General features: G+C 43.2%; 1 protein-coding gene across 1 annotated transcript in view; it reads left to right on the top strand.

Annotated features, from left to right (window-relative positions):
• kcnh3 (potassium voltage-gated channel, subfamily H (eag-related), member 3) overlaps window positions 1-14,276 on the top strand; it is a 129,804-nt gene that overhangs the window by 105,703 nt on the left and 9,825 nt on the right. Inside the window, exons 4-8 of the mRNA XM_036209543.1 lie at window positions 366-505; window positions 1,123-1,375; window positions 2,984-3,141; window positions 12,641-12,842; window positions 13,628-13,990. Coding sequence (XP_036065436.1) covers window positions 366-505; window positions 1,123-1,375; window positions 2,984-3,141; window positions 12,641-12,842; window positions 13,628-13,990 — 1,116 coding nt within the window. The remainder of the gene's footprint in view (window positions 1-365; window positions 506-1,122; window positions 1,376-2,983; window positions 3,142-12,640; window positions 12,843-13,627; window positions 13,991-14,276) is intronic.

Here is a 14,276-nt window from a genome sequence, read left to right as displayed (position 1 = left end):
ACGGCCCGGTGCTTGGAGACCACTGCTGGAGATAACTGGTTGTTGGAAGAGATGACTGGATGTTAGAGGAGATGACTGGATGTTAGAGGAGATGACAGGATGTTAGAGGAGATGACTGGATAATCAAATAGATGACTGGATGTTGGAAGAGATGACTAGATGCTGGAAGAGATGACTAGATGTTGGAAGAGATGACTGGATGCTGGAAGAGATGACTGGATGCTGGAAGAGATGACTAGATGCTGGGAGAGGTGACTAGATGTTGGAAGAGATGACTGGATGTTAGAGGAGATGACTAGTCAATCAAAGAGATGACTGGATTTGGGGGATGATGGTGGTTCTTACACTCATCCATTTCTTCTCAGATGAAGAGACGGGTTTAGAGGTGCATCAGATAACTGCCCCCCCAGGCTTCAATGCCAATCGACGCCGCAGTCGAGCCGTTCTGTACCAGCTATCGGGACATCTACAGAAACAGGACAAGAGCAAGCTCAAGATTAATAATGTAAGTATGTCTGGACTCCTGCTGCAGGAAAATGCAGCCCCCCCCCCTCCCCCAGTGACAAAGCTAAGCTGTGACACTGATGATGTTATGACAGTTAAGGGTCATCAATGAGCACAGAGGGACTCTTTTTCTTATTTTTAGCATCTGGAAGAGATAACAGGATGTTGGAAGATCTTTTTTTTTCAAAATTAAATATTTATTTAGAAATTATTTTTTATTATAGGGAATGGGGGAAGGTACATATAAAAAAATGAGTTAAAGAAGTTGAAGAATGATTGCAGAAACATGTCAGGTGGTGTAGGATTTATCATTATAACTTGTTACTGATTCTAACATGCAGATAAGCTGATTGGAAGGGTTGGGTCTGCCCACAGACACACTTATCCACACACACACACTCAGTGAAACACTACAAGCATCCCTGTTTGTAGTAATCACATTAATGGTAACTCACTGCGTTCATCACTCAGTAACTGGGTTTGAGCAACAAAAGCAAAAGTAGAGAAGAAACCTGTTACAGAAAAAAGATACCATGTTACCTCCTGCTGGTATTTCCAACAGTGTTTTTACCAACACTGACCTTAACCCCCCCTCTGCTTCTTTTCTGTCTGCTCCAGAACATGTTTGGTCAGACGCCACCCATCCCAGAGTACAAAGTGGCTGCCATTCAAAAATCCCGCTTCATCCTGCTCCACTACGGAGCCTTCAAGGCTGGCTGGGATTGGCTGATTCTACTGGCGACCTTCTATGTTGCGGTCACTGTGCCCTACAATGTTTGCTTCATGGTTGGGGGCGGGCGAGACGAAGGTAGCAGCACCCGCAGTCCGCCCAGCATCAGCGACATCCTGGTTGAGATCCTGTTTATTCTGGGTGAGAGTCAGTCTGGGAATATTTCATCTTTGTTTCTTTGACTCCACATTTGAGTGAGAAGTCTAAGTTCCCTCAAGAGGGAAGCCTCCAACATGAAGGCTGACAGGACAGTGATGACCAAATCCTTAGACTGAGAGTTCAGATGGACCTCCAACAGCAGTGATGAGGGTGTGAGCCCTGACATAGCCTTCCTCCTTCAGGGCAGCAGGTCTTCATCTCAGTTACCAACTCTCTGTGGACTCATGAGTCCCTCGTCGTGGAGCTTATGAGGTAATGGGAGAGGCTCACTGACAGTAATTAAGCCATTAGAATTACCCACAGATGACTGTCCATGTTGTGCTGCTCCGTTCAAATTTGCCACAGCGCTGCGTGCTCTGCAAGTGTGCAGAGGCTCTTACATTTTATCCAAACCCAGTGTTCTCAGAGCTCAGATGTGAATCCAGAAGCCAGGCCAGACACATTTGCTTCATTTGGTCTCTGTTCTGTTGCAAGCAATCATCCCAGCGATTTGTTAAGACAGTTTCTGTCAGCAGATGCACAGAAAAGACTGCAGCCTTTTTCATAGGATACTTCAGAAGGCAGGTGGAGACGGCAGGTCACCAGCAATAACAGGAAGTGTTGATCCAACATGAAATGAAGTTGCTTTTACTGAGAATAATGTCAGTGCTGCCTGATGATGCAACTAAATGAGCATAAAGACCACCAGGATTGGTAAAGTACTGGTGAATACAGAAGTATTCTCTTTGCTTGAATAGACGTAGGTGAAGGAGTATGGTGTTATAATGATGCCAGCTCAATGGGGCATTGAAAAATAAATGATTTGAAAAAATAATGACAAGACTTAGACGTGAAGCTAGCATCACTTTAATGCCATAAGGGAGGAGGAGCATAGACTGAGCAATAAACTGACAGCTTTACTTTTCATTCCAGCTCCTTCTTCACTACAACTGGTCAATACAGCGACTGCATTACTGCAACTGCTGCATTGATCCGCCTGTCAATCTCAAATTCCATCCTTTCATCACTTGTGAATTATTCACAAGTGAGGAAAGGCCTTATTCACTTGTGAATAAGACCCCAAAATATATCCCCATTTGAGGCAGGAACTCTCCACCTCTACCAATCACTGTTCTGGTCAAAAACATAGCCTCTAACTTCTCCTGAAAAATCTCATTCCAGCCACTTCACAGTTGTGTTGTAGCAACCTCTCCTGCCAAGATCCATAGAGACAATGCACACAACTAGAACTATCCTCTGTTTTCAAACTTTGTCACACTGTTCCTGATGGGCCGGCAGAGCTGGCCTGCTCTAAAGTTCATCATCATCATCATATCTCAAACTCTGCCGGTTTTCTACGACATTCATAAAAACATTAAGAAAGCAGCCCTAGACATGATTGTTCTGACGCCACATTTCTGGGGGTTTGTCATGACAGCAGCTTTCAAAGCTTTTGTTGTAGAGCTGTTTCTGAATGTGTTTTGTTCGGACTGAAAACATCTCCAGTGGAATATGAATGGATTTGACAGCCAGACTATATTAAAGTCAGTATTCCTCCCAGCATGGTTCTGATATGTTAGTGTTGCTGGACACTGTTTTTGTCTTCTGCAGACATCCTGCTGAACTTTCGGACAACCTTTGTGAGCATGTCTGGTCAGGTGGTGTATGACGCCCGCTCCATCTGTGTCCACTATGCCACCACCTGGCTGTTTGTGGACCTGATCGCCGCCCTGCCCTTTGACCTGCTGTATGCCTTCAACATCAGCGTGGTGAGTGCTGAGCATGGTGGGTTTGAACTATCAACTGCTGGTGACCAAGTCAGCTGACACCAGGATGTTTGCTCTCTGATCTGCTGACACAGCCATTTCTTTCAGCTAAAAGTCAGATTCAACTGTCAGATTTAGACTTTTGAGAAGTATTGTCTTGGTTTCCCTTAAAGTGATGGAGTCCACAACACAAATACACTGCTCACAAAAATTAAAGCAACACTTTTTAATTGGTCCTGGCATGAATTGAATTAAACCTGTCTGATCATTTTCTGGTTGGTTAAGCAGCTGAGGGCCTCGTTAATCAATTTCAGCTGTATTGGTGTTCATGAATTAACAACAGGTGCACTTCAGTGGCAACAATTAGAAAACCCTCAAAACAGGACTGGTGTTACATGTGGAGATCATTTCAAGTTTCTCCCTCTTGATCTTTTTTGGCTGGTTTTCCACTCGTGCTGATTTTGGCTTGATAATTATCTCTACTGGCAGTATGAGGAGATTCCTTAACCCTACAGAAGTTGAACAGGTTGTCCAACTTCTCCAGGATGGCACATCCACACGTGCTGCAGCAAGAAGGTTTAATGTGTCTCCCAGCACAATCTCCAGAACATGGAGGAGATTTCAGGAGACTGGTGGTTATTCTGGGAGAGCTGGACAGGGCCGTAGAAGGTCCTCAACCCCTCAGCAGGACCCATACCTGCTCCTTTGTGCAAGGAGGAACAGGCTGAGCACTGCTCGTGCCCTACAGAATGACCTCCAGAGGGCCACTGGTGTGAATGTCTCTACCCAAACAATCAGGAACAGACTTCATGAAGGTGGCCTGAGGGCCCCACGTCCTGTAGTGGGCCCTGTGCTCACTGCCCAGCACCGTGGAGCTCCACTGGCATTTGCTCAAGAACACCAGAATTGGCAAGTCCACCACTGGCGCCCTGTACTTTTCACAGACGAGAGCAGGTTCACCCTGAGCACCTGTGATAGACGTGAAAGAGTCTGGAGAAGACAAGGAGAACGTTATGCTGCCTGCAACGTGGTTCAACATGACAGGTTTGGTGGTGGGTCAGTGATGGTCTGGGGAGGCATATCCATGGAGGGACGCACAGACCTCTACTGCCTAGGAAATGGTGCTCTGACTGCCATAAGGTATCCAGATGAAATCCTTGAACCCATTGTCAGACCCTACGCTGGTGCAGTAGGTCCTGGTTTCCTCCTAATGCACGACAATGCCCGGCCTCACGTGGGAAGAGTATGCAGGCAGTACCTGGAGGATGAAGGAATTGAAACAATTGAATGGCCTTCACCGTCCCCTGACTTAAACCCAGTAGAACATCTCTGGGACATTATGTTTGGGTCCATTAGACACCACCAGGTTGCTCCTCAGACTGTACAACAGCTCAGGGATGCCCTCACACAGATCTGGGAGGAAATGCCACAAGACACCATCCGTCGTCTCATTAGGAGCATGTCGCCACGTTGTCAAGCATGCATACAAGCTGGTGGGGGCCACACAAGATACTGAAAAGCATTTTGAGTTGCAGAAATGAAGTTTTGAAAAAATGGACTAGCCTGCCACATCTTCATTTCACTCTGATTTGATGGTGTCTACACAATTGAGCCTCTGTAGGATGAAAACTTTTATTTCCATTGAAAGACTTGGCATCCTTTTGTTCCCAAGACACTGTCCTGTCTAACTCCATATTGAGATCTGATGTATCTTATGTGTTTCTTTGAAGTGCTCCTTTATTTTTTGTGAGCAGTGTAGTTATTTTGATTAACAGAATGAGCCGTTACTTCCAAACAATTGTGCAGCGGCCTAACCCGGCAGAGCTCATGAAGATAAAATAAAAATGCTCTTTCAGTGCTCACGTCACTGAAACATCAAACAGAAATGGACGTGACCATTAAAGAGGATCTACTTCACCAGAGCCCGACAGGTGTAGTACAGGTGTTGGACCTCATATTTAAGAGGATTTTAGGTTCTTTTTGACAAATCCAACTATCCAGCATAAGAAACAAATCTCAGCAAGCATCACATACAGACACAATAATTACCATGTTAAAAGCAGTAATTCCACAAAGTGAACACATCAAAAATTAGCACACATTGTCATAGTCAGAAAGAAGAAACCACTGACACTCTAAAGGACAACTTTACTAGAAGTTAGACAGAAGTTGAAGGAGCTGATCGAGCTGCTCGGTATTTGCTGATAGTTGGGTAGCTGGGTAGTGACTGGAGTGACTGATGCTACTGGTGATATGAGTAGGTTGATGACTTGCAGGTGTGTTTGTTTTTGCTTTAATTCTAGACACGTTTGTGAAGGAACAGGAAAACCCAGGAGAGCAGCAAGAGCAGAAGAGACAGAGCAGACCAGAGAGGGCAGCAGAGGAACTCATGATGCAGACGGACTTTAAAAGTATCAAAGATGTTAACTAATGTGCACTGGGGCAGTTTGTAGTTGAGTGTGAAGTGGCCGGAATGAGACAGCTTCAAGTTGGAGGTCACTGCTCCTGACCAGAACAGTGATTGGTGTAGGATAATGGTGTATTTTGGGGTTTATTGCAGCATGGGCTTGATAGGTAGATGAACACAGCGACTGCATTATTGCAGTTACCGGTGTATTGAAGAAGGAGTTGGACTGAAAAGCAAACCTGTCAGTTTTCTGGTCAGTCTATGTTCCTCCCCTCATCTATGAGGCATGATCTGAGGATAAGATCTAGAATACAAAAACCTGAGCATTCCCTTAGAGATCCCATGAAAAGCTCGATCAATGGGGAGGAGCTCTGAATAGTCACTGCTCCTCCATATCAGGAGAAGCCAGTTGAGGTGGCATGGGCATCTCTTTCGGAGGCCTCCTGGACTGTTCCCTGTGGAGGCATTTCAGGTATGTCCCACCAGGAGGAGACCCTGGGAAAGACCCAGGACACAGGGAGGGACTAGTCTATCGGCAAGCCTAAGAGTACCTTGGGGTTTCCATGTCAGAACTGGAAGAAGTGGAAGAGATCGCTCCCCCCATGTCCCAGCTCTGGATGGAAGCTTAGTAATTCTGTTAAAAGCAAGGAGCACAAGCTAGAACACATTCCGCGACACTGCAGATCACAGACGTGACATTGCTGTAGGACACTAAGACGTTCTTTAAAAAACAATCTTTCATAAAATCAGATATGACAACTGACATCCCAGAGTGTCTGGAGAAATGGCTGATGTCAGAACCATTGCCACGCCAACCAAAACATTTGTGCTGATTACTAGCATAATCTTAAAATCAAAAAAATAATAAAATCCCATAAAGCAGCTGCACTCCCTTGGTAAACAGCAGTTTTAACAACAAGTCCATCCTACACAAATACTAATTTCAAAAATGTCTCTTCTTGCTATGACTCCTAAACCCCTCCATGTCCCTCTTTTCCACCTGCGGAGGATATTTCCACGCGTCCATGTGTTCCACAACACATCCTGCTCCTCAATGGTACAATATTTGGTTCCATGTTGCATCCTCCAGAGAAGTCTCAGAGGAAAACCAGAGGAGGAGTAGGTGCAGCGTGAAGATGGAGTGGCGCAGCATTTGGTCGATGCTGCAGAGACAGACAATGCTCTGACCACCTTCAGTTAGAAACAACTTTATTGACCTGCTTTTCGGATATTTTTCCCTGCTGTAAGTGAAAGAAATTCAAACTCAACAGCAAAGTTAACACCCTAAAAGCCTGACGTGGCCTTGATCATGCATGACTTTTGATGCACAAAGTCAGTCTGTCCAGTTTCAGAGTTTATCTCCGGTTTTTCTGACCTTCCTGACCCCATGCTCTGGTCTGATCACCTGATCTGATTCTCCTTTTTCTAGAAATAATCCAGACTGATCTCTGCTGGATGTTAAAAATAATTTAGTTGAATCAACCTAGAGCCATAACTGTCTATATACTGAACAAAACTGAGCCACAGATTTAAGGGCATGTAGCCATAGTGTCTTTAACCCTCGTGCCCACTTTTTGTCAGAATTTACTAAGTCGGACACCCAAGGAAGAGCACACTGAGGGCTAGATATATACAGTTTATTATGCTCAAGGTGGTGTGGAAACTTCATTGCTGCCAGATGCACAAGGGAGTCTCCAGGAGAGTAGACTTTGGGGGTGTCAATATGGAGATGGAGGGCAGTGAAGAATCTTGTGAAATCCAGGCCAGGGTCATACACATGGGGTTCAATCCAGAAATGCAACACGCCAGGGGAGCAGACTTGAATCCAAAATCCAAGGCCAGAAAAAGTGTCAAAATCAGCAGGACGGACGAAGTGGGCTTGAGCAGACTTAAGAGGGCTTGAGCAGACTTGAGCCTTGGCAGAAAGCACAACGAACTGGCAGGGAGGATGAGGAGGAGAGAAACTTAAGTAGTCCAGAGCTCAGCTGTGTGGAATCAGCAATCAGGAAACAGGAGTGAGCAGGAACAGGAAACCTAGAGGGAAAAAACCCCACCGATCCTGACACTTTTAGGTTCCAGATGACCCCACCCTTACATTGATGTGTGACTCCTCCCATGACAAAGGTGGACAGGATTTCATGTCTTCCATGGACACCAGTGAAGATAAAAAGTCCTTGGAAAAAAAAATGTTCAGCGCACTGCGTTGTGGGTACAGATGACCCCACTTTTAATGTAAACATGCCTAGAATAGGACCAGGGTTACAGCCTTGAAGCCTCAGTGAATCTCAGCCAAGGACAGAAATACTTACTTTTGGTGTTGTGGATTGATAATAATAATCTCACTTCAAAGACACAGCTGAAGCTGACCTATGACAATGGGCTATATGCATGACCTACTATACGACCTACTATAAATGATGTTAGGCACATTGTTTTTCTAGTAAAATATCCCTACATAAAAATGCAAAGAGATTTTAAATTGTTTTTGTCGTCTTACAAAGCAAACTTCAAAGGTAACTTGCTGATGCTAATGTTTTTAGCGCATGTTTACGTGCGACCAGCTCTAAAACTGATGAACATTCATGTTGGCGACACGTTATAGGTGCAGTCAAGATGCAGATCGCTGCATTGATTCAGGTATTTTATGTGAATCCAAAGCTAAACGTCACAGTATTTAATGAAGTCCTGTTAGCTGTCATACAGCGAGAGCGCGGAGCGTAGCTGCAGCTGCGGCTGTGATCGGGAACTATTTGGAGCATAAACACGAACCGGAACCGTAATCCTAACCTTAACCTTTCCTCCGGGTCCGTGCAGCCAAAAAAAAAACTTCAGAACTGACTGCAGTATTTACAATATTACGTGTGAATACCGTAGCCACTTTTTATTTGGGCTAATGCTAGCTAGCATGAAAGACACGTCTGATTATCACTGTCTTTGTCTTTATGAACCGTTAGTTGTGTTTCAGTTACTCCACAGCTGAGTGTTTCTAAATGTAATTTTCAGTGTCAGGTAGAATCAGTCTGAGACGTGATTCCTTTCCTACGTCTCAACAGAGGCGAGGTTACCGTTAGCGCACGCCGCTATCGCTCCATGAAGAAGGCAGAAGCTCCTCATCATCAGCTGAGAGTACGATCAGTAATCCGAAAGTCTCTTCAAAGTTGGTTTACACATAAAAGGTTCTGTTGAACAGGTTTTAAATGTTCTAACAGAGCTATGTTTCATCCCTAGAAGTCACATGATCATACAGTACATGGTAGTGTTTCGTGAGCGTGGGGTGTTTGGTGTTTCAGAAAGGCAAACTTTGCCTTTTTGGATGTCATTGTGTATATACATAATCATAAACTATCATACGAATTAAGAAATAACAAATATAAACCAATACCAGGGAAAGTACAAGCAGATTAGCCAAGTCCACTCATATAGTTAGCCACAGCCGGAAGAAAACAAGCGGTCTTATTGGAAACCGGAAATACGTCACACAGCTCCGTGCATAGAGTTCACACCACACCAGTTTTCTGCAGGTACGTGTTAATCTTGAATACTGCTTGTTGACTGTAAAGAAGCTATTTTATGTCAGTCATAACATGACATTCTATAACCCATGTTTCAATACAGGCAGAACTCTAAATTAACAACCACCAAACGTGGGGAAAACTTATTTTGGCGGTCAGAAAAGCTCTTTGACTTTGACAAATGAGTCTCTGTTCTTCATCTCTGAGGCTCAAACACAACATGATGGAGTCTGCTTCTCCTCATCTGTTGGTCACCACAAACATCCATTTTAGAGTTGATTCAAACATTTAATCCTGCCTTTATTGCGCTGATTTAAGGGATTTAATTGTCACATTCACGTGGCACGAGGTGCGTTCAGGGGCTGTGTGGAATTTCTGCACTCATGCGTTTGCATTAAGAACTCGCTATTGCTGCATTCAGGTGTGCTGGGAATTTCTAGCATTTGCTCACACTGACCTCAGCAACACAAACACACACTCATTTGGTGCTCATTTTCATTGGGATTCACAACTACAACCCTGATCAGTATTACACACAATTATGCAACAATGTTGCACATATTTCTAATTTAGCATGTTTATATATGCATGACAAAAAAAACAACAACTTTAAAACAATTATTTTATTGTTCCTCACTTGTTTTTTTTTTTTGATACTTTTTATTTATTTTCATTTTTTAACAAGCAACATAAAGACATGAATGCAAACCACTGTCTCGCTAAACAAAAAAAATAGAATGTGGGGCAAGTAAACTTGATTTAGGTACTCAAATTTAGTAGGAAACAATTATGCTTCTCTTAGTTTGGAAGCAGTCCATTTTCTCCAGCATCTTGAAAATAAATGTCCTTGAAGTTGTAGAAAGAAGGTGAGCTTTTCAATCTGGTGAATTTCGTCCATAATTTGAAGCCACTGGACATCTGTAGGGGGGTCGGGTTTAAGCCAGTTCCTTGTAATAGCTTTTTTACAAGCAATCGTTAGCACTTTGAAAAGATATCGGTCCTCTTTCTTGATCACATCTTTGGGTAGCAGTCCCAGTAAAAAGATCTGGGGATCTTTGGGTATTATGTAGCCCAGTATACCTTCTATTGTTTTAATTACATTGTCCCAGAATATCCTCAGTGTGTTACAGAGGCAAAAAATGTGGGAGTGACTAGCATTTACAAGTCCACACTGTCTCCAGCAATATTTAGGTTTCCCCTGCTGTTTGGTAGCAATCTGTGGTGTTATAAAGAATCTGAGTATTATTTTCCATCCAAATTCTTTCCATCTACCGGATCTGGTTGACGTTTGTTGTGTTTTACACAAGTCATGCCAATCACTTTCCGATAGTTTAATATTTAATTCTTTCTCCCATTTTGATTTAGCTGAAACAGAGTTATCATTTTGGCTCTGTAGCCCCTTATATAGTCCAGAAATGGTCTTGTTTGGTAGATGTCTATAGGATTCTGTGAATATTGTTATCAGTCCCTTACCTTTAAGCGTAATGCCTTGTTTAACATTGGAATTATAAAAATGGCGAAGTTGCAGGTATCTAAACAAATCCCTATTTTCAAGATTGAATTCAGATTTCAATTTTTCAAATGACTTTATTTCATCTCTTTCAAGAATCAGGCACAAAGTCGTCAAACCTTTATCTCTCCACTGTGCAAAGGCTTGGTCTGTTCTAAGTGTTGGAAATTTTACTGGGAAGGAAGGCCAGATTAGTTCCTCACTTGTTTTAATCTTTACTCCTCTGTGATTGAAAGAAAAACATTTTTGATTTGAACAGAGTCAATTTCTTAAAAAATGGTCAAGATATCAAAAAATGACTAGAAATAAACTTTAGGGCTTTGATGAAAAGTTGATGCTTTGAATAAAGTATGTGTTCATCAAAAGGTTCAGAAAAAAGACATGTAGTTTGTTAAAACATTACATTTCTGTCATGTTATAAAACCTGAAATAAGACTAAACTTTAAGTTATTATTGATGTTTTGTTTTTGGAAGATAAACTGAAACTTTCAAAATAAAAGGAATAACGGTTTTGATAAACATACAACTTTTTTATTGACAAATGTTTGGCTAGTAAAAATCTAACATGGCTGTTAGACTTTGGATGTTATAACCAGTCATAACTAAACATGTACCCATCACTGGATTGAAGACAGAAACATGACTGATTGTTCTTCTCTGAAGTAGAGATCAATATGGTCATTTAAATTTTAAAATCATGAATGTTTTTTTAACCATCATATTTTCTTATATATTTTTATTTATAAAGTATGTTTTGTAGTTTGTATTATTGTATGTACTGATAACTGTTGTTATGCTGCACAGCATTGTGTTAAATGTCTTGTATGTTGCATTCAATTGTAATTGTAGGAAAACATGGCCGTTGACACGGACAGAAAAAATTCAGTTTGGACTCTATTGGGGGTGCCCCCCCCTATGGAGGGTCAGACCAGAACATGAAGTCCTCCTACAAGAGACAGGAAGTGGTTGAGCTAAAGAGCCACACTCCACCCTTTAATGGATGGCATGTGTGAACTTCATGATTCTCTCACTTCCATGCTCTCCAGTCTGTTAATGAGGCTTTTGTGGTAAATACCTGTCATCACCTTGTCTCACTTCACAGTGAATGTGGTCAGGTGAGTTTCTGTTCTTGACCAGGTGAATTCCTTTTTCTTTTAGAGGCACCATGGCAGCTCCTGTGCATTTCTACAAAGGCTTTAACAAAAAGGAAAATGTAGACGTAGACATTAGGAAGCTTTCCCATGAAGAGATTAACATATGCATGTTTCCAAATCTGTGGAGACAGACAAGTCTCCCCAACCCACAAACCGAAGCAGAGCTGCTCGATTCCACATTCTGAACATGTACAGGGATGACTGGTTTGCAGTGTTGAATTTTCCTTCTGCATAATTGCAACCTCTCCCAATGAGGCTGCAGTATGCTATTACAATGGCTTGTATGACACTTCTCTACCTTCCTTGAAGTCTTAAAGTGCTTTACAGTCAGAGTTCCATTCACCCATAAACAGATATTCACACACTGATGGCAGGTGGAGATCTGGTTACCACACTGGCCTGTGTGCTTCCTCTGCTCTGAGATTTGAGATTTTCAAATATCTCCATGAAACGTGTCCATGGACATTCTAACCTATGTCTTGCCTGAGGAAGATATTTTATTCTTGTTTTCTCTGAAGAAGCAGATGAGCATTTGTTGGTTCTGGTTCCTGCAACTCTGAGTTGAGCTGAGGATGGCTGCCCTTTGGAGAGGTAGGAGGATGTTCTCATCAACAATAGAACAGAACAGCTCTCCTCCTTGTGGATGGCACTTTGTCACTGACACTGATGCTGGCATCAGTGGCATAAGTGCTAGTCAGTGTTCTGCCTAGGCACTTGTGGGCAGGCAGAGCGGGAATTGACCGTCCTACCTCTGCGCCGCCATCGTCTCTAGTAATCATGCAATCATGTCCTAATATCAGTGACAGCTATGTTGGATTGTTCATCATTTCTGTAATCACACAAGCTTTCCTACTGATTTTTCAGCTGCGTTTCTGTGACAGACCATTGAAAAACTAACGTGTTGTGATTCTGTTCGTAGTACTTTGGCGTCCACCTGCTGAAGACGGTTCGGCTGCTGCGACTACTGCGACTGCTTCAGAAGCTGGAGCGGTACTCTCAGTACAGCGCTGTCGTCCTCACGCTACTCATGTCCATGTTTGCCCTGCTGGCCCACTGGATGGCCTGTGTGTGGTACTTCATTGGTCGCCGGGAGATCGAAAGCCCAGGCTCCTGGGACATCGGTTAGTTTTTATATCTTTTCCCTAATGATTCAGTAAAGGTCCAGAAAGCTGGAACATCGCCAGAAGACTTCTTAGCAGCTGGTTTTCAAAAGTAAAGAATTTACTTGGAAGTCCTTCTAAAATCAATTCCAATACCAAAAGTCTGCTAAAATACATAAACAAAAATGTCAGAGAAAACATCTCATCCAGAGAAGAGACCCGGTTCAAAAACAGACCTCCCTGTGAAGACCTGCACATGTTCTGTTCATGTGAGATACAAGGATTCTCTAACAGTGCAACCACCGTTCATCAGGGATTATTTGTACTGATTTGTCTTACTTTTCGGCTTTAGTTTTTTTTTTTATTTTTTTTTTTTTATCTGGGGTCTTTCTGGGTTTTTATTGTCTCTTAGCCTTGATCCTGTTTCACCTTAAAGATAACCCTCAGATCCTGACCTGTCCTCTGCAGTTTCCTGTCCTCTGTTCTCCTTTGTGGGCTCAAAGATGTATTTTAAGATCTAGATTAATTTATTTGGGTATGCTTTATTGGTTTTAATCACTTTTTCTGCTTCTATTTTTATTTGTTGTTACTCTTTGTAATGTTTGTTGTTTGTGTCAGTGCAGTGAAGAGCAACTATATGATCCACTCCGTCCATAATGAGTCACAAACAGAAGAAAGGTCTTTGTAATGATGTCAGTTAAAAAAATCCCAAACCTGTAGTTTCAAACTTTAAGGTTGGTGGCAAAAGCCCATCTCCGTCTCTGATATTAACAAATACCTGCTCCGTGTCTCCCTCTGTCCCTCAGGTTGGCTCCATGAGTTGGCGAAGCGCCTGGGCACACCATACTTCCTGTCCCCTTTCATGACTTCAGTCCCCTCCACTGCGAGCAGCCTGCCCACCAACAGCAGTCAGTGGAACGTGTCAGTGTCAGAGGCAGTGAGACCAGGAAGCTGGAACTCCAGCCAAGATTTTGGGAACAATACTGGGGGAGCAGACGCGTCAGAGACCAGCACTCTGAAGATACTGGGGGGCGGCCCGTCCATGCGCAGCAGCTATGTGACTTCGCTCTACTTCGCACTGAGCAGTCTGACTAGCGTGGGCTTTGGAAATGTGTCTGCCAACACAGACTCTGAGAAGATATTCTCCATCTGTACAATGCTCATTGGAGGTGAGAGTTGCGGTGAGACATGAGCATGCAGCTGAGGTCTTGGTTTCAGATGAAAGCCATGGCGGACGGGTTTATGAATGTGCTTCTAATATAAGATGCTGCTTCAGAGGAAGTGTGTCCGCGGTGACTTCAAACCTTAAAAAACTACTAGAATCCAAGAACAGATACAGTAGGCAGATGAGACACAATAGAGAGCATCCATCCATCCATCTCCATCCATCTTCCTCCGCTTCATCCGGGACCGGGTCGCGGGGGCAGCAGTCTAAGCAAAGATGCCCAGACTTCC

The sequence above is a fragment of the Oryzias melastigma genome, linkage group LG21 (genome assembly GCF_002922805.2).
Source record: "Oryzias melastigma strain HK-1 linkage group LG21, ASM292280v2, whole genome shotgun sequence".
NCBI lineage: Eukaryota > Metazoa > Chordata > Actinopteri > Beloniformes > Adrianichthyidae > Oryzias > Oryzias melastigma.
Note: the sequence above shows the minus strand (reverse complement) of the source record. Positions and strands in the feature narration are given on the sequence as shown.